Source organism: Phragmites australis, chromosome 8 (assembly GCF_958298935.1).
Source record: "Phragmites australis chromosome 8, lpPhrAust1.1, whole genome shotgun sequence".
NCBI classification, from domain to species: Eukaryota; Viridiplantae; Streptophyta; class Magnoliopsida; order Poales; family Poaceae; genus Phragmites; species Phragmites australis.
In genome coordinates, this window is record NC_084928.1 from 36,823,628 (window position 1) to 36,850,244 (window position 26,617).

Consider the following 26,617-nt stretch of genomic DNA (forward strand, 5'->3'; position numbering starts at 1 on the left):
TTCATTGTCACGTTTGATACTCTTGGAGCTTTGAGCTACTAAGCGGCTAGGCGTCGTTGGTGAGCATCCAAGGTTGTGGTGTGCCGCGAAAAGTTTGTAAAGGCTTTGATTTCATCTCTAGATGGGAAGAAATCAAGAGTGGAAACCCAAGTTTAAGTGTGACTGAGCTTGACGAGGAAAAAATTGAGAGAGACCCGGCTCAAGCATGACTGAGCCCTTCAATGGAGACGTAGGAACCTCTAGTGGAGGTGTCCGAACTTCAAAAAATAAATCATGTGTCTACTCTCTTATTTTTATGTTCTTATATTCTTGCTTAATATTTGTGCATTTTACTCAATCTACTTGTTCATATGTATTTGATTGTAGGATCTCCGTGGATCTACTTGGAATAATCAGTTGGAATACACAACTTCGCTTGGTTTGAGTTGGAACCTTTTAGGCGCTGTTTAATTTTAATTTTGAGTTTATTCTCTATTGAACCCGGATACTCTGAATGAACAGTGTTTTCGGGATTTTCTTTTTTAGTTTTATTGCATATCTTTTGCAAGAATCCATTGATTAATTCTTGGTACATATCTAGTGAAATTTTAATATCAAGATTTTAATTTGAATCTCTCTCGTATTCGGATCAAATCAACTATGATTTTTATGTGTTTATTTGTGTTAGTTAATTTTGTGAAGAATGACTTTAAAGCATGGTGTTTTTTTAATCCTACTTCACATGCTGCTTTAAAAGAAAATTAATCTATGTCTTGTTGCAATTACCATCTTATGATATCTCTATATACCATTATTTCTTATAATTGTTAGTAATATAAGTGGTAATCCTTATTGATCATCTTTGTTTCAATTTTTCTTCCAAGTAAATTCCTTCTGTGTGAAAGAATTCATTTCACTCCCCTAATAGGAATATTGGTTTCTTCAAATAAACTTTCCTTTTAGAGCTTTTGGAAACTTGTTATCTCAATGCTTGAATCATTACCCATATACTTGCTTAAGATAAGTTTTTAAGCATGTTTAGAACTTCTTCATTTCTCTATATGCTCAATCTTCACTTAGTTCATTTGTTGAACTTTGCGAATGATCATTTTTTTATCTTTTGGTCTTAGATATAATTTAGGCATCATTATTGGTATTTTGTCTTTCATTTGGTGTCTTCAAGTCTTATATGCTTTCAATATTTCAATTGGTATATATCTTCAATTGATATATATTTCATATGCACTATCATTTGAAAAGTTTACTCTATATGGTGGGGTTTCACTAACCTTTTCGGAGCCAATGAGTTTTGGGACTAAATTGTACTTAAATGAGTTTTAGGTAAAATAGAGATGCATTGAAAATTTGGGTTGATCATAAAGAAGGTTTTCCAAATAGAAGATCATTTCAATTGGATTTTTATGAAGAAGGTAACTATTTCAATTAGTATTTATAAAAAAGATCGTCTCTTCAACTTTAGTTGGAATCAAAAGGAAAGATCATGTCAAAGTAATGCCAAGTAAAGATGAATACAGTTGCTAAGATGAACAAGTCACCAAGATCAAGTAACTTTCTCTAAATCTATGCAATCTACATAAGTTTCAATATTGCATCATAGCATGAAAATGACTTGCAAAAATGTATTTTCTTGCAAGTGCTTAAAAACCCCTTTATTGCAAATATGAGTAATTTGAAGTAGCATATTTTTGTGTGAACTTTATAATCATGTTTATGATTCATTCAATCCCAAATATGCAAAAGAATCCATATCAAATGATTGAGTTGCTCATATATGCAATATTGATAAAATCCTAAAATCTTTTTCTTAAGGTTTTTAGTCTGGTTTGTTTAGCCCTATTGAACATGCATCCTTAGAATAGTCTCATTAAAATACATAAAGGAATAAATGATGTGCACAATGAGAAATATAATGTGCTTGTTACTAAACTCAATAGCAACAAGCAATTTGCCCTTGAAAGTGCTAATGACATATACTCACGTTTGAATATTTTTGTCAATAAGATCAATGAGCTAGGTTTGACATCAATTGATGATGATCAAGTGATGAGAAGAATACTTCAAACTCTTCTTTCAAAGTACAAGTTGACAGTCTCCATCATCTATGACAACAACGATATCAAGAAGATGACTCCAAGTCAAATGCTCGGCAAGATCGCCGCCCATGAGATGACCATGAACATGGGGTGGAAGCCTTTTCCTCATCTGACGCCAAGAACCTTGCTCTCATAAGCAAGCAAGCATCATACGCACACATGAAGACGAAGATAAAGAGGCAAGAGTAAGAGTCAAGCTCAAATGAAGATGATGAGAGCAATGAAGATGATAAGCAGAACACATCAAGTGATGAATGAATGGATTCCAAAGTCGCCAAGCTCATCTCTCAAGTGGAGAAGAATATCAAGAAGATCAATGCCAAGATTGATCAACGAATCTCTATAAAAGACTTGGTCAAAACTATTAATTGCACCAAGAAGAGGAAGAAGATCAAAAGCAAGAGAGAGATAAGGGGAAGAGCCAAAATATTTGTAAGCAAGAGAAGATCACTTAGTGATGATAAAAATTCAAGCTCAAGTGATGAGAGCTTCGCCATTCACTCCTACAAGAGAAGCTCTTCCTCAAGGTCATCGTCACATAAGTCAACATGCAAGCCATCTCATAAATACCTTATGGCCAAAGGTATAGATAGCGATATAAGTGATGATGAATCTGATGAGAATTCTCCTTCCTATGATGAACTCTTTCATTTGATCAATGAGCAACAAAGTGACATTAAGAAATAATCAAAAGTGCTTAAGAAATTCAATGATTTTAATGATATTCATAGTACCTTTATTTCTAATTATGAATAATTATTGAGCAAATTCAATTGTTAAACAAGGAGCATGATGAGCTTAAGGCAAACTTTGAGTGTATTGAATCTCATCTAAGGCCCATTTGGAGCAATCTAACTCTTTATTTAATTTCAATACTACGGTAGATGCTTGCACTTCTTGTGATGGTTTAATTGATATATAATACTTACCCCTTTGTAATGAGATATGTGTTAAGAATATTCTTGTAAAACCATTTAATAAACTCATTGCACAAGAAAATGATGAGCTCAAGCAAGAAGTAGAAAATCTCAGAAATGACTTGGTAAGATTAAAGGGAAAGAACCATGTCCAACCTCCTCAAGATAATCGTGCAACCATGGTGAAGAAGCTTGTAGAGGGGTCCACCATGACATGCTTCAAATGTCATCAAGAAAGCCACAAGTCTTCCAATACAAACAAGTCAAGAAGGAGACCAAGGAGAAGAAAAAAGCAATGAACCTCTCCAACAAGACCTCCAACATCTACACCAAGCCCAACTACAAAAACAAGATCAAGAGCAACTATTACAAGCTAAAGAAAAGGGAAAATAGCAAGGTGGTTGCATATATGGTTGGAACAAAAAAATTGGGGTGGAATCAATCCATTTTGGTGACCAAGAAATTCATCACCAACATGAAGGGGCCCTAATCAGTTTGGATTCCAAAGAAGATTTGAAGCCCGAGGTGGCTGTGGGGATTTACAGACTTGGCTCACAAGATAAGGTGAATGTTCAGTCGAAGAAGTCAAGTACATAAGATTAGGCGCTTTGATGAAGATCATGATCATCATATACCCAAATCCTCATCCAAAGGCAAGAAACAAGATACAAGATGACTAAGAATGCCGAAGTTGACAAAGGAGGAGAAGATAAAGATACAAGAAGCAACATATGGCACCTAGGTTGACAAAGGGGAGAAGCTCCTGCATGGGTCGATCAAGGAAGATAGTGGCAATGGAGAAAGTGGGAGCCACAACAAAGGGGGACTAAATGTTAAGAACATGCATCCAAGCAATGTGGTAAGGCTTTGTACTTTTTACGATTGGTATCATTTATTATTTGCCACTTGCTTTGATTATGTTGTCATCAATCACCAAAAGGGGAGAGATTGTAGCGAAAATGACCCTATTAGATCATGATTGTGATTTTGATGATTAATGACAACATAGTCATTGGGACTAACATGTTCATTGGTCTCATGGATGAAATACATCAAGAAGTCTACCGTAACTGGGATAAAGTTTGATTGAATTGGAGAAGTCTTAGGAGAATTGACCTCACTGGAAGGTTCGGAGCAGAGGAATTTGCACTCACTGGAGCATTGTGCACAGAGGTTGATAGCCTCACCGGATAGTCCGGTGCTCTGTATGTTGAACTCACCGTAGTATTTTTGACAAAGGTGAAGAAGCCTAAGGAACTCACCAGATAGTCTAGGGATCTGCACAGGGTAATATCAGAGCATTTCTTACAAAGAAGAACGCGAGTGTAGAAGACTGAAAATCAACCCACCGGAAGGTCCAGTGCTTGGTTTGTGCACACCGAAGTATAGTATCGGAGCATTTCTTGCAGATGCGATTGCAAGTGCCAAAGAATGAAGATCAACTCACTGGATAATCCGGTGATCTTATGGATAGTTGCACTAGAGCATTTCCAGATAAAAGAAGAGAAGGTTTAACTCACCGGTTGGTCCGGTGTGAATGGAATAAACACCGGATGAATGCACCAGAGTATTTTACACAAAAAGGCTGCAAAGGCTAGGATGGCTCAAGATAACTCACCAGAAGTTCCGGTGATGGATTTGATGGCACACCAGAGTATTCGGTGTTCACAGACTTTGAGTGGAAGTCTAACGGCTAATTTCTGAGTTTATACTCACGGATGATCCGGTGTTAGTACTACTGTTTTTACCAGATCATCCGATATTAACAGCTTTTCTAAGCTATTGGGAAAACAGATAGTTGGCGAGTTTGAGGCTATAAATACCCCTCCACTCAGTCATTTGAATGTGTGGCATGCTGCTGGAGTCTACAGAAAGCTCATATACACTTGAGAAGATATCCAAGCCATCAAAGTGCTTAAAGTGATCATCCAAGGCAATTAAGCATAAGATTAGATAGTGTTTAGTGCTTATAGGCCTAGAGAGAGTTGTAGCTAGGTGCTGTAGCTTGAAGAAGGGATCAAGGAATGATCCTAGATTATATCAAGTGGTATGTCGACGTCTTGGAGTCTTGGTGTGGGGAACCGTCCAAATAATATTTTAGTTAATCACCAAGTCAATCATTTACATAATCATAACTTCAACGATTAACCAGAATATCATCCTGGTAGTCCTGACACGTGTTTTGTGCCCAAGATCGGAACACATGCCTTTTCAATATAAACAATCACAACCAAACTTAATAAAGAGCTAGTAATTAAATTATATTACCAGTTTTTAAGCATTAACAAGTTTAATAATTTACAGCAAAGTAGATCTAGGAGGAAACTAAAACTGATCAACTCCTAGCTAAAAGATAACTATGTACTCGAGTCAACCTTTCCCAATAAACCCAAACCGTTTGCTCATGCGTTGATAGGTGCGAGGGTCATCCAGAACTACTCCCAGAGCAAACTGGATACCCCTACAAGCCCGCCCACTCATACCATCAACTCGCACGCCAAAAGGTCACAGCTACAGAGGTATTCGTCTTGCCGTTCCCGTAATACGACATCTAGTAAGCACGAAATTTGCTAAAGCCAACGATTCACTGATGGACGGTACTTAAACGATGAAAAGCGGCCTATGGTGCCCAAACTCCTTTCCCGAACTATCCCAAGGAACTCCTCTGGGGCAGAAGACACCCCTAACACCGCCTACATCTCATCTCATCCTCAGAATTCACCCAACTAACATCATCAATATTATCATAGTGAACCATAATTAAACATAGCTCGCGAGCAATGGAAAACTCCACCACTCGACTTCTACCGGTGACCTATGAATCACTAAGCATTTCGAATGACCTTGTAAATTAGACATCAACAATATCGCTAAGGCTACAAGGATATGGATATCAACAACTCAAGATAGAGGTAATGCAATCAACATAGGTTATACCCACATAAACCTGACATTGACTCGCTACACATGCAAACATACATAGAGCGGATCTTATCAAATTTAGACTCCACACTTCAATTCAAAGGGTGCAATGTGCTTAGATGCCTACCTTGCTGCTCTTGTGGTTGCCTGATACTCCCCGCACAACACTCACAGAACTTCGGGAGGTTGGCGTTGCCTTCAACCACGATCGTGCCATGCTCCGGTTCTTCGTTCACTAAAGAAGAACGCATATTATGAGCATGAATGAAGTGCAACAATGCATGCTACAATACATATATGATGAAATACCATAAAATATGCTTTATAATGCATGAAAACAATTTTTTCTAGCTAGAACAAGTCATAAGAAGGGGTCTAGGGTGCTCACCACGTCCTAGAAAGACCGTGGTCCGGTCGTGGAGGTTGGGAAATGGCCGGAGCTCAAAATCACATGCGGGGAGGTGGTGGACAGCTTGACGAGGAAGAAGACGTTGCTGAGGAGCTCGGGCTTGAAGTGGAAAACCACCTCCGGTGGGGGAGCTCACCGGAGACCTCTTCCTTGGCCTCCCCTCCTTGCTCCTCATCTCTACCAACACTCTTGGTCATTTAGGGAAAAAATGAGGGAGAGGGTGTGAGAGAGTGTGCATGTGGGTGAGAGAGAGCAAAAGAAAGTGATCGATCTACTTAACTCGAGTCTCTGTGTGCTGGCAGTTAGACCGTAACTGGCTCCAGTCAGACCGTGGGAAATCCACGTGGCAGCGTACCTGGCGGTCATACCACGGGTGACCCCGGTCAGACCGCGAGGGGGTTCTTTTGCTGAACTTTTTCTAAGTCTCCCCTCATCAACCTCCTTCTATTCTTTTTCTTCTCCAAGGTATTTAGGGATTCTCCAAAGTGCTCTAAATCATCTCTAAGGTATTTGAAACATGTTTAACTAGTCTTTAATAGGAAAACACGTGTAAGCACATACGATAACAATTATGCATGCTTAATTACAAAATTAGCATTTTTGCTATGTCACACTTGGCGACTCGCCGGCATCTTGGGTCTTGGTGGCTCAAGCTTGTTGACCCTCTGACTTGGTGTGGAGTTACGGTAAGATATGTGTATGGGGACGTGGAGATGTTTGCCTTGGTGGCTCAAGCTCCAAAGTGATCACGATGACAAGTGACCCGAAGAGAGGCTAGTGGTGAGACCTTGCCTTGGTGGTTTGGTGGCTCATCATGCTTGGAACCTTATCTTTGTGAATTGGTAGCTCAAGAGACGTGACTGGAAGAGACTTGATGAACGAAAGCATATCCTTTGTGAAGCTCCAACGTGAACTAGGGGTGGCAATTATACCATTGATACCACGGGATAAAAACCCCTTGTGTCGAGTTTGTCTCTCTACCTTATTTACGTTTCTGCATTTACATATTTGCAATTTACCTTGCTAGAGTAGGTTGCAACTCTTCTTGAGTGGTAGAGTAGACACACTAAATAAATTAGAGCATATTTAGATAGAAATTGAGATAGGTTTATCTTGTGAAGCCTTTGGAGCTAGATCTTTTTCAACCCTTTTTCTCATGAGGTTGCACACATGCACTCCTTGCCTCAACTATGGTCAACTCTTCCTCCACTCCAGAGATGGTGAGTTCCGTAACCACTTCTGAGCCTCCTCACAATCTTCACTTGAGGAGATCACCAGCAATCAACCACCGAGCTGTCTAAGAGACGGTGGCCTCTAAGAGTAACAAAATCCCAAACTCGTGCATGATCAACACCAAGTGCTCAAACACAAGCAACTAATGCAATATGTGCGAGCAATCCAAGCTCCACACACCTCACTTTATCCTTGCTAAGCCACAAAAGCTTGATTCTCACAAATTCTTAATAGAAAGGGAAGGGGAGCACTCAAAAGTGGAACACCAAGTTCTAACACCACTTCTTAGCACCACAAAGATAGCCAAAAGCCCCCAACACGCTGGGAGGACAAGGGTATAAATACTCCATTCTGAAAAACTAGCCATTGAACTCAGATTGCATAGATCAGAACTTCCGATCCCAAGTATCCCAACGGTCGAATTCGGGTGAAACACAACCAAACATAGGAAAAACAACACATCAGAACTTCTGATTTTTGGATCAAAACTTCTGATTAAAAACATCCGAACCCGAGAACACCATATTTCTAAAAAATCAGATTTTCTGACTAACATTGAAACTTCTGATTCTTGGATCCAAACTTCCGACCAGTACAACCGACACTCAGAAAAATGGCAATAACTTTTGACTTCGATGTCAGATTTCGGTGATTTCGAACTCTACAGAAATCTTATTTAGAGCGCTACACATCCCTACTTAATTCATGATCTCAAACCCATTAGATCAAAACTAGGGACACTCCAAAAGCCGATTAGGACACTTCCACCCTTTTTACAAAGCTTAATCTCCCAAGATTTAACTATGTACCACATGGAACATGCCAACCGCCACTAAGATTTGACCACAACCACTTTTCACCACTAAGACCGACAACAACAAAGAGTTAAATCTAAAACAACTTTTAGATACCTCGGACTCATAAAAACAAACTCCCAACATAAACTCATTCCGCACTAAGCACATGGTTTGAGCACTCGACACAATAATCGAGCAAAGCTTTAGGAAGCCCCTCTTGATAGTATAGCTATCGATCCAATAACTTGGTGTCCAACCAAACTCCATGAGATTGGAAAACTAGAAAATCAATTCTAGTTATAGCTTTGCCTTGAGCAATCCCATCGAACTTGACGAACACATCATCCAAGCCCTGGTGCTTCTCATAACTCTTCAAGGGTTGTCGTCACTTCTCTTCATCTTGATGACGATGATCATCCTCGCTTCCTACTTGATGTTCACTTGATCTCCGAAAGTTTAATGAAGTTCATTTGATTGCTCCTCATGCACCAAGCGTAGAAGATTTCTCTTTTCACATCATCTTCATTTGGTTCACTACCAAAGCATGAACCGCCAGCATCAAGCATATGTGTTGTTCACTAAGTTTGTCTTGATCTTACTCTTCTAACTTGGCATAGTGAATATCTCAATTCAACTCATGTCTTCTTATGGAACCTAACCTCAACTCACTCTCAAGCACAAAACACATGGGTTAGTCCATAAAATCTAATTGATAACTTTATACCTTAAGTCATTTGATCTTCATAAGTAACTTAGCCTTCACTCTTATTGTCAATATTCATATAGAACCTAACCCCACTCACTCTCAAGCACATAGTACATGTGTTACTCTATAAAACTCAATTGAAAATCTCATACCTTTTGTCACAAGATTTCCACAGGTAACTTAGCCTTCATGTTTATTGTCAATCTTATTAAGACCATCCTCAACCTCTGAGATCTCTTCCACTCTAGTTCTCCTTCATCACATGAGCATCACCTAGAGCTCAATGATATCGATGTATTTCTTTGGATCACATGACATTCCACAATGAATCCATACTCAATCCTTCATGCATCACCTATGGAACAACCTACTAATAATTCTCAACATAATTGTTAGTTCATATATATTGTCATTAATTACCAAAACCACACTTAGAAGCTAAATAAACCTTCAGAGTGGCAGGGCACAGGGGTGGCCAGAGCGAGGCTGGGCTAGGCGGCGATGTGGCGGGGCGAGCGGTAGCAGTGGGGCTTTGCCAGCTCGGGCCGGGCCAGCACGACGTGTTGCGGCCTCATCCTAGGCATGGCCCAACCTATCTAGCTTCAGGTCATACCGTTCCTGAGTCGTGCCTACAATAACGGGCCTTAGACCAGTCTAGTTGGCCAACTGTAACTGTGTAGGACCGAGGAAAGCGACTAGAGGGGGTGAATAGGAGTCTTACCAAATTCTTGGATGGTCTAGCCTAATCTTTCACCCAACGAGCCTCAAATAAAAGTGGAAGATAGAAACTAAGAGAAATAAGTCGCACCAAACAACTTTAAAAAGGACATATCTCCAATGGATGGATCTGAACCTTAGGTTCTATAGAAAACCAATTCAAATGTCATAGCTCACAAAAACTTACAACATGGTGGGAAACACTTAAATCCAAAGAACTAGGCACCTGGTGAAGAAACTATGCAAATTGATGAATCTAGAGATAGGGAATAGTTTCATAGATGATTCTTATCCCTCTAGCAACAAGAGAAATAAGTTCAACACAATAGAAAAAATCAGCTCTCCAACAAAAACGAAAATCACCATAAAACCGTAAAACTTGCAATCATGCAAGGGAGCCAAAAAAAAAAGAGAAACTAGAAGTAGATGAACAAAATCATAAGAGAAAATATAATCTTCATTACTTGCAGAGTAACATCCTATTTTTGGTGGATTACAAAATAATTTGGATATAATGGCTAGATCGAGAAGGCTCTCATAACCCTCCCCTCTATTTATAGGCATTTGGGAGCTTCCTTACCCCCTAAAATTTTCTAGATTTCTTTCTTGCCCCCATCAATTTTTTTAGATTTCTTGCTCTCTGAGTAACCTAGATTCCTTTCTTCCTAAGTAATCTTCCTAATGATGACACGTGTACACCGTCTTGCAATCTTGACCATCGATAAGTCTCTCCCTCTCCCGATGCACCGGCCCACCCTGTCACTTGTATCGGCATCCTTCATTTGACTTTGTCAACACACCGTCTTCATTCACCTTCTCATGATTTGCTTACTCTCCACGTATGCATCTAGGATCACTTTTGACTTTGTTCAACCTCCTTGATCATCCTGCACCAAGTACCCTGCTTAGCCTCAATAATTTCGTCGTCGACCGTCAAGTTGCATCCGTCAACTACACATCATAAGACAAGTAGACAAGTTTCTTCAACTCCGTTTCTCCATCCCCGATTAGTCAAAATCATAATTCTTTGTTGATGAGTCATCACATAAAATCATGAACACCGGATGTTCCAATATCTTTTATCCTCTGATCACCGGACCATCCAGTATTTGCAATTCTTTGATCCACTGAAAACCTTCTGGAAAAAGCTCCGGTGAAACCTCCGGCGTGCACAACCTCAATTATCGGGCCATCAGGTGCGTATTACTTCATCTTTCATCAAACTGAAGGAAATCTTCTGGAAAATGTCCCGATAAATCATGCGGTGTGCATAATTGCTCCTCACCGAACCATCCGACGTGTTCAACCATATCAGATAAGCAATTGCAACATCTCCTAAAAACAATCCGGTGTGCATATCACTTTAACACCAAAACATCATGTGAGTTCTTTGATTTTATCCTCTAAGTCAAAATGCTTTGGGGTGAATTCTTCTGAACAACAAACCATCTGGTATGTTATTTTTTTTAAGCACCGGACCATCCGATGTTAACCGTTTTCCTAATTCAGAGACAAAAACTTCCAACTCTATTTCTCTCTATTTTTGATTAATCATAATCATAATCATACATTATAATACATATGCATACTCATACAAATCAAACTCAACTTAATTTAATTTTTATCAATAACTTATCGTATATAAATTAAAATACTAGGGTTTGTCGGAGTGAGAGCTCTGGCCTTTGTAAGGAGTAGCTCGAAGACTAAGGAAACATGGCTACAGTACCTTCATCATCTAACCGTTCAAACGCAATAGGACGGCTCGGGGACACCAGCCAATCAGAACGCTAGATGCCTACCGCGCATTAGATAAGTAAGGTAAGATAAGATTTGCATAATCTACTTTAGCAGTCGCGGACAGCTCGGGAGCTATAAACACGTTAACAGTTTGCAGTCGTTTTCACTTTTCAGCGAAGCCTTTTCTCTCTTGCTGACGGCCCCGTGCTTGTGCGCATGGGTTTCCATTAACTCCGTGATGTGGATATTGCAAATACTAATTCACATTAGATCCGGCAGGATGATCGATCGATCTCTGCGGATCCAGCTCGAGCTCAAAAGTCGTTGGCAGCGCAGCACGAATGCACAATCCACGGCAAAGAAAATCACATATTCACATGGCGGCCGCCGACCCCGACGAGGAGAGGAGAGACTGCGGCGCGGTGGTCGCCAATGGCCGCAGGAGCAGGACCAGCCGCGCCCGCGCGCGGTGCCGGTATGGGGGCGCCAAAGGTCGGCATCGGATTGTTTGCGGATGCTATATGGATCGTGGATCGATCGGGCGGGCGTGTTCGGCCATGGTGCTTGCGTCGCTTTCGTCGATCAGATTGGGAGCCCCGAATGGACCATGTACTGGATGTACATAGGCTATAGACCTTAGGGTATGGGCACGCATGGCCGTCCCACCGACTAGAGATTTTTTTAAAATAAAATAATGGAAAACAGGTTTCCGGCCTCCGCACAGGATAATAATCTGTACATGATTATGCCGTCTTTTGTTCTAGACCTGTTGACAACTTGGCAGATGGTTCGTCAAAAGAAAAAAAGAAAAAAAGAGAGTGAAGAACTCGCTTAGGAGATGGCCTGAGAACGGGCAGGCTTACACGCTACACTATCCAAGGGGAGGAGGAATGGGAGTACGTAGATGAGACCGCACAGGCGTTCATCTCTCATTTTCTCAGGTATACTAATAGAAAATCATGCTCCAGTCAAAAATTTTTTGATAAATAAATAAATATTGTTATTGACATCTTCATGGGTATTTTATTTAGGCGAACGTACCAAGATGATACATGTGCGTATTTAATTTATCTCTAGAAATTATTTGTCCTAACGATGTAGCTGTACTAAGACCCTTTGAACGCAAGTATGATTTGGGTTGAGGAAGAAGCTAAGAGCGATGGAGACCGAATTCGGCACGCGCAGGAATATCCACTATTTTATTTTACCACTGAAAGGAGGGGAGGAGGGGAGGCGTCAGCTTCAGGTGCCTTTCAACCTCAACTGTTTGCAGTGCCTTTCAAGCCTGGACTTGAGCAATCAGCCGTCCTTCGGTACTTCCATGCGCCTTCCAGCCACGACTTATACCCACGTGCCCAATTCGCAGCGAATATCCCAACCTCTAAGAAGAGCTTGGCCAAACAGGGGCCTTTGCTGCTGGCTGCTGCTCCATGGTGCCAGGTGAAGAAGCTTTGCTTTTACTGACGCGACACAAACAGCAGAAACGACACAGGACAAATAACGAACAGAAAACGAAGCCCAAGTTGCTGGGTTTAGATGTCTCCATCGCAATATGAGGTTCAACACAGTATAGAGGATTCCACAGTACTGAGGTTAGTGCAACAGTGGCTTCAGCAGACAAGAGGCTCGAGCACAGGTGAAGAATCATTTCGGCTGTATTTCCTGCGCTGGTCGATCTATCTTACAAGTTTGAGCAAATTCTCCCTACCAGGTGTTACGACGTTTCCCCTGACCACGTTTTGTCCCCTCCAAAAAGACTAGGAACAGAATCAGAACCTATCCTCTTCTTGCGGGTTTCCATGGATGAATAGGTAAACGAAAGAACGTGTTTGCTTCACATCACGATACGGAGAACGGCAAGTCCAACGGCTGATATCGAAACGATGGTACCTAAGCAGTATTTGATGACATCATACTTTGCTGCCTCCAAATGGGCTTTCAGTGAGTGAATTTCCTGCATATAGTAGCAAAGCATTCTGTTGGTTCCTGGTATAAAAGATGACGCTAAATGCCCAAACATGCAGCCTTTGTTTACTACTCACCTTGTCAAGCTTTGTGGTAAGCTCAGTAGTTTCCTCGTTCTGCTTGGCGAGTTCATCGCGTATGCGCCTGGAGCAATTGTGTTTAAATCAGATGTTGTAGACACACATGACGCAGTTTTTATCCATACACTCCTACAGGCCTACGGGCATAAAAAGAAGATTCATGACTACTATTGAGTAGCCCATTGTAACTCATTAGAAGAAACTACCAAGTTCCATTTTAAAAGGCTCGAGGGAGGCAAGGCAAAGAGCATTAAGATTCCACCTGTTAGTAGTGACATCTATTTAGAGACGTTCTGTAAAAGTGACTTTTCCCCCATACATTAAGGACACGAGCAAACTATACACTAAATATGCCATGCATGCAGGGGGGTGGAGGATGGCGCAAAATTCTCACTTCAGGTATCATAACCTAGCAATCTGTCATTGTGTGTTCACAATGTATAAATCCTCTATGCTGCCGAGCAATAAATACTTGCATCTTTATTATTCATATACTTTTATCAAGAGAGAATTATGAGTATCTCAGTGAAAGGCATAAGTTTAATCCACAATATTGATTTGAATCTAGCAGAACTATATATTGGCCAGCAAACCTTAAAACCTGAAAAGTGAGCAATTACAAGTTAGAAATAAGCAGGCCAAATCGAAGGCCTGGGAACCAGAATCATGGCCAGAGTCACTACAATTTGCTTTATATTGAGCAAGTAAATCATTCTCCGTTCTGTTTGTTTCACACAAGTCAGTACAAAGTATACATTCTTACGTTTCAGTGCTCAGTACAGCTGGTAGCCAATTAATGACAAAAGAAGTGAACAGTACAGAGAGCGTATCTAAATAGAGACAAGTGATCTTACCCTCTTTCAAGGTTTAGATCCAACCGCTGCCCTGCAGTGACCTTGTCAATCTCATACCTGTTCCACACAATGAATCATTAGACTTTATGCTAGTTCAGATTCCTGATATAAACAGCTCATGAATTTAATACCGACTTCAGTTCACTCCTCATCTTATCAATATCTCCACGAAGTTTCTCAGTCTCCCGTTGTAACAAAGAGAAATGGTTTTCCTGCGGACAGAAAAGGTCCTTCTAAGAGATTGGCACTTGTAACTATTACTGTACAAATTTGTTCCATCAACTCGCATGAGAAATACAAGCACAGGACAAATGAGTCAAGATAACAGTTTCAAATACTGAAAAATTAAAATAGAAAAGCAGTAAGATGAGGATGATTGAACTGCAATCTGTGTTAAAACAGTGCACAGAAAAAGTGAGAACTATGTGTTGATTACTAGCTTCTATTCTCAAATTGAAATCTGTAGTTCTGTACTATTAAGTTCAGCAAAAATGTAATGGTATGTTCCTGTTCTTTGGAGCACACTAGTATAACTAATTTTAGGATCGCTGTCAGAAAACCCAGTATCATGCATATATATCAGAATTCAGAGAACTAGATATGCAGCTTCTGCCTCTTGGCCCAGCCTTCTTGAGTATTGACAGAAAATCATTTTCATAACATTGAGGATTTCCCTAGAAAAGATTTAACCACAAGAACTTAATGATCTACAAAACACATCATCCCTGTATCATGTTGTAGTTTTTTTTTTTTTTTTGGCTGATTGCTCATGCACCATGCAGAGTCTGCTTTACAAAAAAACCTACCGGAGGAAACATGTCCTACCGATGAGCATGATCAACAAGACATCTTGAAGTTTCGAGTGCGCAATAAAATAGCAGGTGCTCAATTGAGAGAAAGGGGCTACGTTCTCTTGAATGTCTCTCAAGATAATTTTACTAAACATTATGAAAATAAATACAGTAGATTTTGAAAAACAAACGGAAAAACTGTGATTTGCTATATCTCTTGCTAGAAATAAAAGCTCATTCTATTGCGTTCTGATTGCTTAACATTTGTTAGTACTTGACATCAGAGCTATTTGCAAGTCCCAATAGAATAGATGAGAACTAAATCCACTTCTGCACAGCAAAGATAATCTACGGAGCCTGTAATGACATGATATAAAACTCTAATATGCAGGCACTACTTTCAGGAAGCAGCTATGCAACAAACAACGAACCACAATTTTGAAACTAATGGTTGAGAAAAAAAAAAGAAAATGTGAAAATGGTATTCGCCACACATAAAAATGATCATAACTCATTTTCAAGTGTGCATGCTAGCGTTGCAGTGTTATTCATCGTTTTTGAAAAGGCAGATTCGTTTATTCCAACCCAGCTTTGCTGCTGTCATGCCCAGGGTATCAGATATCAGACAGTTCTGCAGAGCCTCAGAGAGGTGACACCCCTTATTGTCGGTTGCACACTTAACATTTTAGATGGATGAAAGCTGACTTAAGAAAGAGTGCAGTAACTGATACAAGGCAAGTAATATATCTGAGAAGCTTGAATAACGTAACTTGGTAATGTGAGAATAAATTCTTCAAGGTAAGCTCAGACCACTGATCTTACCAGCCAAGCGTTAAGAGAAGTGAGCAAAACTACCATACTCACTATAAGTTTACTACAACAACCAAAATGGCCAAGGTATAAGATAGAAATATCCTCCAAGGGGTAGAGCTAGCACACATTCTTGTTGGCAATATCGGTAAGAATGGGAATCCAATGATTAGCATAAGCAATATCATAAAGGAGTATCCAAGATAGACTTAAATTTTTGGATGACAAATCTGAACTCTGTCAATCTGATATTAAAAAAGTATAATTACATGGTTGTCAAATGGTGATTTGAACCCCCAATTCCCACTCCCACATATCTACTCCACAACCCAACAGCTCCATCACAGAAATGGACAACATCACTAAATGGGGTTTTCTCAACCTGCATTCCTGTAATTCTCAAATGGAACATTGCAAAACAATCCAGAGGGAAACCAATGCTAGGTGTCTTCACTCAAATAATATGCTAACTGGAGCCTGTGGCAGGCTAAAAGCTATACGATCAAGTTCAATGCAAAGCCAGGGGCAGTTTATGTGGAGCTTCTACAGGCTATCTGATCAAATTCAACGAAAAGCCAGTAGCAGTTAATTCTCATGACCTAACAGTTCAGCTTTGAACAATACCTGCGAGCTCCGCACTTGCGACTTGAACTTGGAGATATTGGACTCCTGCTGCATCTCACTCTGCACACAGCAAAGCAAAAGCAGCAAATGAGATAAGAAATTAACCAAGCCGTCCCCATCCTCAATGAAACCCTGAGAGACAATCCTCCACGCAATGGCGAGCGTTACCTTCTGCATCTCGGCCTTGGATACGAAGGACTCGGAGATGCTTTCGAGGCTGTCGTTGAGGACCTCCGTGATCGCGGAGGTGATCGCCTCCGCCTGCTTGGTCAGCACGCCCTGCGACTCTAGCTTCCTCACCTGCGATCATCCGCGCGCGCGCAAACCCCTCAGCATCTCGTCGAAGCATTTCAGCGAACACCACTCTGACGTGAACCGCGCGGACTCCGAGACCGAGAGGAGACAGGCAGCATTTGGGGAAACGAAACGAAACGAAGCGGAGAGCCAGAGACTTACCAGGGCGAGGGTGTCGACGAGGAAGGCGCGGCGGCCGTTGGTCTTGACGAGCTGCGAGATGCTGCGGGTGTTGGGGCCGGGCCACCGCTGCGGCCACTGCTGGTGGTGCAGGATCAGGCCGCGCCTGCACGCGTCGGAGGCGGCCATCTCCCTCCCCACACGCGACGCGGCGGACCGGGAGGCGGCGGGGGCGCAGGGGAGGAGGAGGAGGAGGGGGGGGGGGGGGGCGGGCTATAAAGCGGGAGGCGGTGGCCGATTCGGGCGGCTCGGCTTCGCTCCCGGGAGGCAGCAACGTGGCGGGATTGGAGGAGGAGGCAGTGGCGCTAATTTGGGAAAGGTGAGGGGGACGGCGAGAGGACGACGCTGCCTATGTTGCTGGAAATGTTAGAGGAGCCTTGGGGAGGAAGAAGATGCAAGGGGTAAAACCGGAAAATAGCAGACGGGTTTGCGAAGAAACGAAATGCGTTTTGTTTGCCTCTGCCAAATTAAATTAGTCATTCTGACTAATTAAATTGAATTACAGTGGATTTATCAATATTCACGAATCGTTTCAGGCATATCCCTAGGCGGACGGGACGACGACGACACGGGATCAGGCATTCCTCCCACGAGCCAGTTTACCAACAGCAAACTGAAATTTTGCAATCAACAAAAGCAGCATAACAACTTTAAAAGCATATGGAAACCAAAAAAAACAAGTAGTGATTGCCAGATTGTGTTCAGCATTAAATCAGTGGCAGCACAGCACAAGAGGGGCAATGACCAGAATGAATCAGCACTAAGTTTATTATATCTAAAGTTAGTCACGTAATAAATTTATAAATAGATGTATGGTTGATTATCATAATTATGATAAATCACATTTTATTAGTCATATAGTCTACACGTCATATACTTAATTTTTTTTTGACTAACTTTACTATACTTGTAGCTAAGAATTTCTTAATCATACTTCTCTGGTAAACTTAAACACAGACCAAACATACTCATAATTAAGGAGTTTTCAAGATACAAACACTGTCAAAACTGGATTTTCCAAGTGACCTTTCGAGTCTCATGTATTTTGATCATAGTCAGAGGAGTTGGGGTCGGTGGCGCAACCTCGGGATGTCATCCCATTCGAGGGTAGGGATCCCATTTATGGCTAGGTTGACACCGCGTTGCCATAGGGTCACAAGCTTAGGCTCTAGGTTCTCCCGTGAAGGGAGAAGGGGCTGACGGTATGCGAGAGGGGTGCTGTAGGTACAGTTGAACATGGAGTCTATGGTGTGGTGTCTTCAAGGAAGACGGGAAGCTACGTTATAGCGAAGGATTGAACAGAGAATGTGTAGGTGTGGCGGCGGGCGGCTTCAATGGCGATGGGAGGCGGCAATGCAGCGAAGTATTGAGAAGGTTGCGCTGCGTTGTGGAAGGAGAGAGAGCAGGAAGAGGGAAAGAAAGCAATGATAGCTAGCTGTGTGCGTAACAACACGACACTCACGCTTAGGGCATTAGGTCTGGATGGGATGGAGGGTTAAGATGGTGCGGGCTGGATAGGCTGTTAAATAGCAGTTCAACTTATTCTTTATTTTATTTTCTTTTCTTCTTTGCTTTTAAGCATATGATACACTAATCATGGGTCGATATTGTGTATCAACCCCATTCTTCATCCGGGGGTCATCGGCCCAGATTACTTAGGTCTCTTACCACGTCGCACATTATCGTCTCAAGGAGGTAACCCCTTTCGTTCTCTAATTTCGCCAGGAGGCAACCTACGTCTTGCGATTCCGTTCCTCGACGTGATCGACCTACATTTTCTGATGATATGATTTTGATGTGGTGCGGTTTCTATAGCAAAACTTTTCCACCATCGTGTCCGACAAACAAAAGCCGCTGCCTGGAGATGTTGCACCACGTCGGCTCGTTTATCTGATATTTAGCAAGCTTGAGTGTTTGTAGTCATCTCTGAGCGTGTATTTAGCACCATCGATATCTATTTTTATGACCGCTCAGGTCATCGTGTAATCCGTAACTCTATTTTCTACTTAATACAATGATATGTAGCTCTTTTGTATATTCGAGAGAAAAAAACCGCTGCCTGGACTGTAATCCAAGCACCGCGGATAGTGAAGGCTGAACCGCGGATAGAGAAGGTTGAAACCCCATCGCCTTTGAAAAGAAGACTGAAAACAGTTGTTCTGCTTCAGCTGCTTGAGTGTCCATCAATATATGAGTTGTTGGCGTCTTGGCGAACCCCAACTTCCACTGTAAAGACACTCCGTTACTACAGATCTGGAGAGAAAAGCTGGATGACAATGGCAAGAAAAATGCCTTGTTAGAGTCGCATGAGCCAGCTGAAGCTATAAAGATGATCGAAAAGGCTCTTTCCAAGCATGAGGTGAGTCATTCGCATTTCATATTATGGTACAGTAAAGCTTACATTGATGTTTTTCCTTCTGACAATTAAACTGTAATGGCAGATCATCTCTGATGGGATGCACAATCCCTTGCCCCTTAATTTGGATATATTGAAGTGGGCTAAGGAAATTCATGATATTGTATCCAGTACAAAGCTTCCAGATCAGTGAAGTTCTACAATATTTACAGGATTGATTATGACACTCCACACACTCTAGCACAAAGCAGAGCAGCCAAACTGCAAACCGGAAACACAAACACCCAGACAGACAGACAGATCAGAGACGTTACTCATCAGGGTTAATTACGAGAAGCAGAAGGAAGACTAGGCATGATGCACGCGTGCATGAGATGGTTTGGAAGAACCTAGGCCAGTCTTGTCATTCATCACCTGGTCCTTACCATCCTTCCAAGAAGCCGTCGTCGCCGCGGTTCTGCGAGTCCTGCGGCGGCGGGTACCCGGCGCCGTCCTTGGGCGGGTATGCCTGCTGGCCCGGCGGAGGGTACTCCGTGCCCGGTGGCGGGAGAGCTGCAAAGCCAAAAACTCAAAGACATCAGATCAAGACGCGCTCAGCAATAACAGAGACCGACTGAAATTCTCGAGAGATCAATGTGCATGTGCATGCTAGCCTTCTATGGCAAAGCTCCGGCTGTTGTCGAGCTGTGTGTGCAGGCCGGAGCTGAAATACCTGATGACTATCGGCAGATGATGACGACTGACATTGTCATCCCAGATTCAGTGGAAGCTCGGATAGCTGCATAATAACAATGTTCTACTCTACCCTGCAGTTCTGTAGCTCTCCAGAGTCCAGATTCCAATCAAAGGTGATGTTTTATAGGCATGCTGTGATGGTTGGGGCTGTTGGCCCTGTAATTGTACTGCTCAGGAAGCAGCAAATGCTTAGTCTGTATAATATAAGTAGCATGGCTGAACCATGATCGGCCAGAGTTTCAAATTGATAGAAAGACCTGGTTTAAGTATTCGTGAGAAGGCGATCCCCGAATATATTTTCGGCGATACTATTCGATTCGTTTATCTAATGAACCATTGGACTGCTACTTTTGCAGGTTTCACGCATGAACCGAGGATGCACGACGACGAAGCCTGAAAGTGAGAAGCCTCCGCAACATGTATGGGGTACATACCACCTTGTTTAATGGCCTCAGCTGCTTTATTCTTGCCTATGCTAGACTGTGAGGCACTTGCAATGCTCAGGCATGGCCATACAGATGGCCTCCCCTTTTCTCTGCCGGTACAATGCTTAATTTTGAGCTAATTCTTTGGCTTAAACTAATCACAACGGTTTGTTTGGGTATTTATGAGCCTGGCTGCAATTAATCATGGACTAAAGGCTGTGCACTTGTGCCCGTTCCCAGATCAACACTTTGGGGATCTGGCGACATGTATACTCATATCAGATCGTCGGCGTATTGTGTTCCCCTGTTTGCTGTATAGATTGTAACATGTATGCGGCGACTACTTTTTCTGTGCCATTCGGTCACTAATGGTGCTCATGTAGTTTTGAGTTGTATATCGATTGGATGGTCAGAAATAGAGCCATGGAGAAAAGATGCATCCATGAGTAACAAGCTCTATGGTGAACCTCTAAAAAAACAAAGTCTATGATGAACTGCAGAGATCCTAGTGCATTTGGAATTGCCATCTAGCACTTGAACTTAGCTGCTTCGGATTTTGTGCATTTTTCAGAAGAATATAAAGTCATTCAGAAAAAAATTCACATTATTATTTTTGTTGTTATTATTATACTGGTCAAAGAACATATCATCACATAACAGCCTATGAATCTATGATGCTGGAAAAAAGAATGAGCGGCTGCAATGCAAGTACACGAGCTGTCCCGGTATATACCTCTTCTCCCTTGTGTTCGGGCGATTAAAATAACGCAGGTAAATACAGCTAGGAATCAAACAATGGACCGTGGACGTATGGGTTTCTAATGGTCCAGTTGCAAGAGCTGCATATGTGGCCGTGTATAAATACAAGGCAGCAGCCACCAACCTGCCTCAGCACTCAGCAGCAGTGAGCTCCAGATCAGTCAGTCTCTCTGAGCTCCTGCGCCGTAGTCATCATCACCATGGCTAGGGAAGAAGAGCTCAAGGTACCAAAGCATTGCTCCAAATCAAGCAACATGTTCAGTTCACGCAGCCATTAATCCACTGTCTGTGTTACATTGACTGACATGGCTAGATCATTGTGCAGAGGATTGATCTGAAGGTGAACGTGAGTTGCTGCGAGGGGTGCAGGAGGAAGGTGATGAAGGCGATGAGCCTGAAAGGTCTCGATATCATTCTCTGTTGCATTTTTGCTTCTGCTCTGTTTCTTCCTGAGACATGGTGCTGAAGTGTGGCACGTGCAGGCGTGCTGAGGACGGAGATCCAGCCGTCGCACGACAGGGTGACCGTCGTCGGCGACGTGGACGTTAAGGTACTCGTCAAGAAGCTAGCCAAGATCGGCAAGATCGCTGAGGTGCTGGCGCCGACTTCCGAGGAAGGCAAGAAGCGAGATGACGGCGGCAAGAAGGACAGCGACAAGCCGGCACCGTTGGAGGAGAAGAGAAAAGGCAAGGACGATGGCAAGAGCACGGACGACAAGGCGGCGGCGGCGTGCAAGCAGGAATGCAAGAAATGCGCGCACGAAGCCGCACGCGCCGATGACGCCTCTGACCACGCCAACGGGAAGGCGTCGTCCAAGGATGCCACGGCCAACGGCAAGAGCGCAGAGGAAGGCGAGGGCGCCAAATCCTTGGTGCCTGATCACGCGGCGTCGCAGCAGCACCACTACCACCGCGCGGAGCCCGCCATGGTGGTGCCGGTGCACGTGCCGTACTACGGCTACTACGCGACGCCGCCTCCCCCGCCGATGGCCATGCCAATGCTGATGGTCCCGCGGTCCCAGCAGCTCCGGCCGCAGCCGTCCCGCTTCGACGAGGACTTCTTCAACGACGACAACACGATCGGCTGCCGCGTCATGTGAACTTGCGTTGATCACGTGACCGACCATGGACGCCATTCCGGCGCCGGCGCCTCCTCCTGCCTGCCGTAGTGCGGTGCCATACTGCCATGTATCACCATTTCATTCTCTCGAGCAAATCACATCACATCGCAGTGTACAATTCTTTCTCCTGTGAGCATCAAACGAAGAATACCGTACCGTTGCTATCAGGGGACCTGTTGTACGATTCCATTGCTGTTCTTGGTGTCCCATCTCTGATGATTCGCGTCGCGCGAGTACAGAAGGACACCAACACGAGTGGAGTAGGAGAAGAAAGCTGAGGAATATAGGATTGCGCGCGGCCCAGCCGAGGCTTTATTGATTCGGCATCGGGGGAAACGGTGGCTCCCGGCTTGCCGTTGGGGGTTGGCAAGGCTGCTTTTCTGAGCTCCGTCCGTGAACCGTTGCTGCTGGTCTCAGATTCCATGGCCGACTGGACCAACCTCTCGTTGCTGAAGAAGAAGCGAGTGTGGATTTACGTCCGAGGATCAAACGACCTGGCGCTTGCTTAGCTACTTTGGTCTCGACCCGTTTGTTCCTTCAACAACGGAATAACTAAAGTGATGGCGAGAGGCAAACTAAACGGCACCGCTCATTATATTCACAATTGCGCAAATCTGTCACGGTTTAGAGAAAGCTTAGGGGAGACAGTCTGGGCCGGTGGAGGAGGCGGGGCAGCGAGGCGGTGGATCCCGCCACCGGCAGCGAGCGGCAGAGGAAGATCAGTGTGCGGGGCCAGAGCGAGCGGAAACAAGAGGTTAGTGAGGGAGGGGTGGCGACCGTGGATCCGGCGACGGGGTCGCTGTCGGAGACGATCAGAGGATGGCGGAGGTGTGGGTGCGAACGGAAGGCGGAGATGGCCGGAGGAAGACGGTCGGCATCAGGAGCGGGCACGTGCCGTCGTCTAAAAATTAAAAAAAAAATCAGGCATTTGAAAAAAAAAAATCCTCATAAAAAATTATGAGATATTGATATGCTCAAGGTTTTAAAACATTGGTTGCACAGATACCCAAAACAACATGTATTTATAGCCCATGAAAGTATAATATTCACTGTGTAAATAGTAAACGCTCTCCCATGCATGTTGAAAATGATCGCAATGCTGTCCAGGGGCGATCTCGGGACATAACAACAAGGTTTATTCCAACAATTTTGCTCCCCTGGAAACAAATGGCATGAAATATACATGATTAGCTAACGAGAACACTAGCTTCCTTGCTCACAAAGAGACATTGAAATGAACGAATCTGCTTGTTTAAGAGAGAAAAGAAAGCAGCACTGTGACAAGCGTTCATAGGGCCCTTTTATTAACATGTCTTGATATGTCATTTCACTGAATTTACTCCCTAGGGTAAAACCGAAGGCGGGGTCATATGCCCTCGCCCCCTAAGCGGGTCTTATAACCCGAGGGAGGAGTGCACCTAGCTTTTGAGATTTTTTAGTTTTGTATTTCCTAAAACAAAAATTTGCAAAAGTAGCCTTCTTTGCAAAAGGACACCCTTCTGACGAGATGTCGACATGGCTTGCCAACGTAGACAAACCTAGCTTCTTGTCGTCCGTTTAAAGGGTAACATGATGTGTCACCCAATAAAAAGACGACAAGTTTCTATCGCCCATCAAATAAGTGACAGGTACCTGTATTTGGTTTTTAAAATAGAATTTATATTTTTTATAATTCATTGTTTTTAGATATTTTAAAAAATTGATTAATCGGACAAGAAGACTAGCAATTTTATTCGCAAAGTTAAACGTCTACGATTAATGCAAAGTCCACGATTCATGGTTGTGAATATTACAATATCGGAGATTGAACATGGATTCTACTGTGTGGATCGAGAATATTTTCCCCTTCTCTCACGTGCCACTTTGCACTCCTCTTCTTCCTAGCGACGCAAGAGAGTTTAACGTCTCTTAAGTAATTTTTCACACATCTGAAATTTGGCCTCCTAGCTCCTTAAAATATCCTCGTGGAGGCGATGTTACTCCTCCCTCCTTTTGAAGCTCCTCTATATGCCGCTTGCATTCCTGTTCTCACCGCTGATGTTTCTATTGGCGCTCACGACATGCCTCCTGTTGTTGGCGTGCTTCCTACATCTTGATCTCGTACTTCCTTTTAGTTTCGGCATCTCTAATCCATCCCCTATTGTAAGGCGACCTCACCACATCGATCCATCATTGAAGTGATAAGACTGTGGTTGATAAATGTGTCTTCAAAAATGTTGTTCAGATTATAGAATTGGCACCTGCGAAAGAGTGGAAAAGAGGAACACACCATGAAATCAGGGTCAATTCTTGGACACATGAAGAACCTCCTACAAAAAGTTTCCACATCGAAAGATGTCGACATCTGAGCTCGGTTACCACACCAGCACAATAGATGCTCATGCCAGTGTGGTACTCCCATGGGATGGTTCCTCCAGGAATTCATGGCACCCTCATAAGATGTGACATTAGTAAACAATTAGTAAGTAAATAAAGAAACCTCTAAAGCTGATGAAATGGTTGGCTGGGGTCCTTTGTCGCGAAGCTGATGAAGGATAGAAGTTAGAAAAATAAACCATGTGTATGATACTAACATAGTAGAATAAGATGTGCACAATATCTGATAGTAGCAATATAGTCACTAAACTAATCCCTAAACCCTAATGCGTCCCCGTTTTGGGAAGATCATCCTATGCTCATATGGCCTCGGCGCCCTGCGGTCCCGTGCTCTCATGTGGTCCCCTGAGTACGTGAGCGAGTCCGGCAAGACAATTGTCCATGAAGATTAGTCGCTGGGAGCTGGCATCGTGTAGTCAACCTGGGTTTGTTGTGTACCTACTGGAGGTGCGCTGCCTAACTAGAGGGCTCGATCTCATCCTGCATCAGGCCGAGGAAGGTGTCAAAATGAGACATGTTGTACGTGGAACCCTTCATGATGATCCACTCCATGTACTCCGTCGTCGCTTGTATGTCTTCAAAATCTTTAATCTCTGCATGTGGTTTACGAAGTAAAACATGTTAGCACCAATTGCAAATGGGAAATTCATGAAGTACATAATGTATTCTTGATTGAGGTACCTGGATCTCCAGTAGGGGCACGAGATGAAGACACACCGGCATTTGTGATAGACAACATGGAGGATTTGCCGTTGTAGTGCTCACCAGCGTTGGTGTAAGACGGCATGAAGGAGCTATCACCATAGTGCTCAACATATGTCAGATATAGTGGCAAGTGAGGCCAAGCCTTGAATGTTGTGGAGGGGTGAGGAGGCCGAATAGAAGGCGTTTGAGTCGGCCGAGCAACAGGGGTCTGATGAACAACGTCCAAAGTGGACCTAAAAGTGAACATCTTCATGATCTTTTCCGTCTTCTCATAGATCCTCTAGAACGCCCCATGTATCTTAGAGCCTGGGACATCTATCCCACTGTCTAGCCACTGGACGGTAGTATCAGCCTACACCCCTATCTGGTGCAGTAGGTCTCTCTACGAACAAATGTTACGTAGGTTGATACAAGTGATTTGTAAGTTAAATTTAGGGTGCAACTATTATTGGTGTCGAAGAAATGTACCGCCAATGACCATGCACATTCTTTGTGCACCGGATACGCGTCACGCACGTGCGTTGTGTGAGTTGGCACCTCGGACGATGTGTACATGGCATGGGTCTACGTCCGAGGCAGAAACCAAGCCAGATACTCCACGTATGCCTCGTTAGAGTGCGATCGGTCCTCGTTAACGATGTCGTCCAGCGTGTCGTCCCAGCGTTGCATCCACGACTGAACACGTGGTGCCCGCATGGGTTGCCGACGCACCCTTCCACGACATCTTACAAGATGAGTTATTACAAGAGGTATGTTGTGTGAATGAAGATTGAAAACAATGAATCAAAAAGTTTACCTATGCACATAAGTAGGCACGATCTGGACAGTGGGTAGGGGGAACAGTTGGTATTGACCAAACTAGCACATCACCCGATGTGACATGTATCCCTCGACGAAGATGTCAAAGGCAAGGGCCTTCCTCGTTAGCCAGTAGTCCCTGTCTCATGTGCACAACGAAGATAGTCCTAAGGGGGCACGTAGATGTATGTTGTCCACCTCACGTCTCCAA

The 26,617-nt window shown here is 43.2% G+C and overlaps 2 protein-coding genes and 1 long non-coding RNA gene across 4 annotated transcripts; 2 read left to right on the forward strand and 1 right to left on the reverse strand.

The window, feature by feature from the left end:
* Window positions 1-13,041: 13,041 nt before the first annotated feature.
* On the reverse strand, window positions 13,042-17,550 carry LOC133927384 (protein FMP32, mitochondrial-like). Of its 2 annotated transcripts, none has more exons than XM_062373836.1 (7): window positions 17,115-17,550; window positions 16,827-16,958; window positions 16,659-16,718; window positions 14,569-14,645; window positions 14,434-14,490; window positions 13,577-13,708; window positions 13,042-13,488 (listed from the first exon to the last, which is right to left on the reverse strand). In XM_062373836.1, exons 1-7 carry the CDS (start codon window positions 17,259-17,261, stop codon window positions 13,473-13,475), a joined length of 621 nt encoding a protein of 206 aa, XP_062229820.1. In that variant the 5' UTR covers window positions 17,262-17,550; the 3' UTR covers window positions 13,042-13,472. The 2 variants fall into 2 exon arrangements, with proteins under 2 accessions (XP_062229820.1, XP_062229819.1); XM_062373835.1 differs by having other exon boundaries at window positions 13,577-13,643; window positions 17,115-17,546.
* Window positions 17,551-19,395: 1,845 nt separating this feature from the next.
* Window positions 19,396-20,492, forward strand: LOC133926035 (uncharacterized). The gene is made up of 2 exons (XR_009911051.1): window positions 19,396-19,491; window positions 19,574-20,492. It is a non-coding gene; the product is annotated as an uncharacterized LOC133926035 (long non-coding RNA).
* Window positions 20,493-21,546: 1,054 nt separating this feature from the next.
* Window positions 21,547-22,659, forward strand: LOC133926036 (heavy metal-associated isoprenylated plant protein 7-like). The gene is made up of 3 exons (XM_062371769.1): window positions 21,547-21,631; window positions 21,733-21,808; window positions 21,890-22,659. Exons 1-3 carry the CDS (start codon window positions 21,608-21,610, stop codon window positions 22,504-22,506), a joined length of 717 nt encoding a protein of 238 aa, XP_062227753.1. The 5' UTR covers window positions 21,547-21,607; the 3' UTR covers window positions 22,507-22,659.
* Window positions 22,660-26,617: the final 3,958 nt, after the last annotated feature.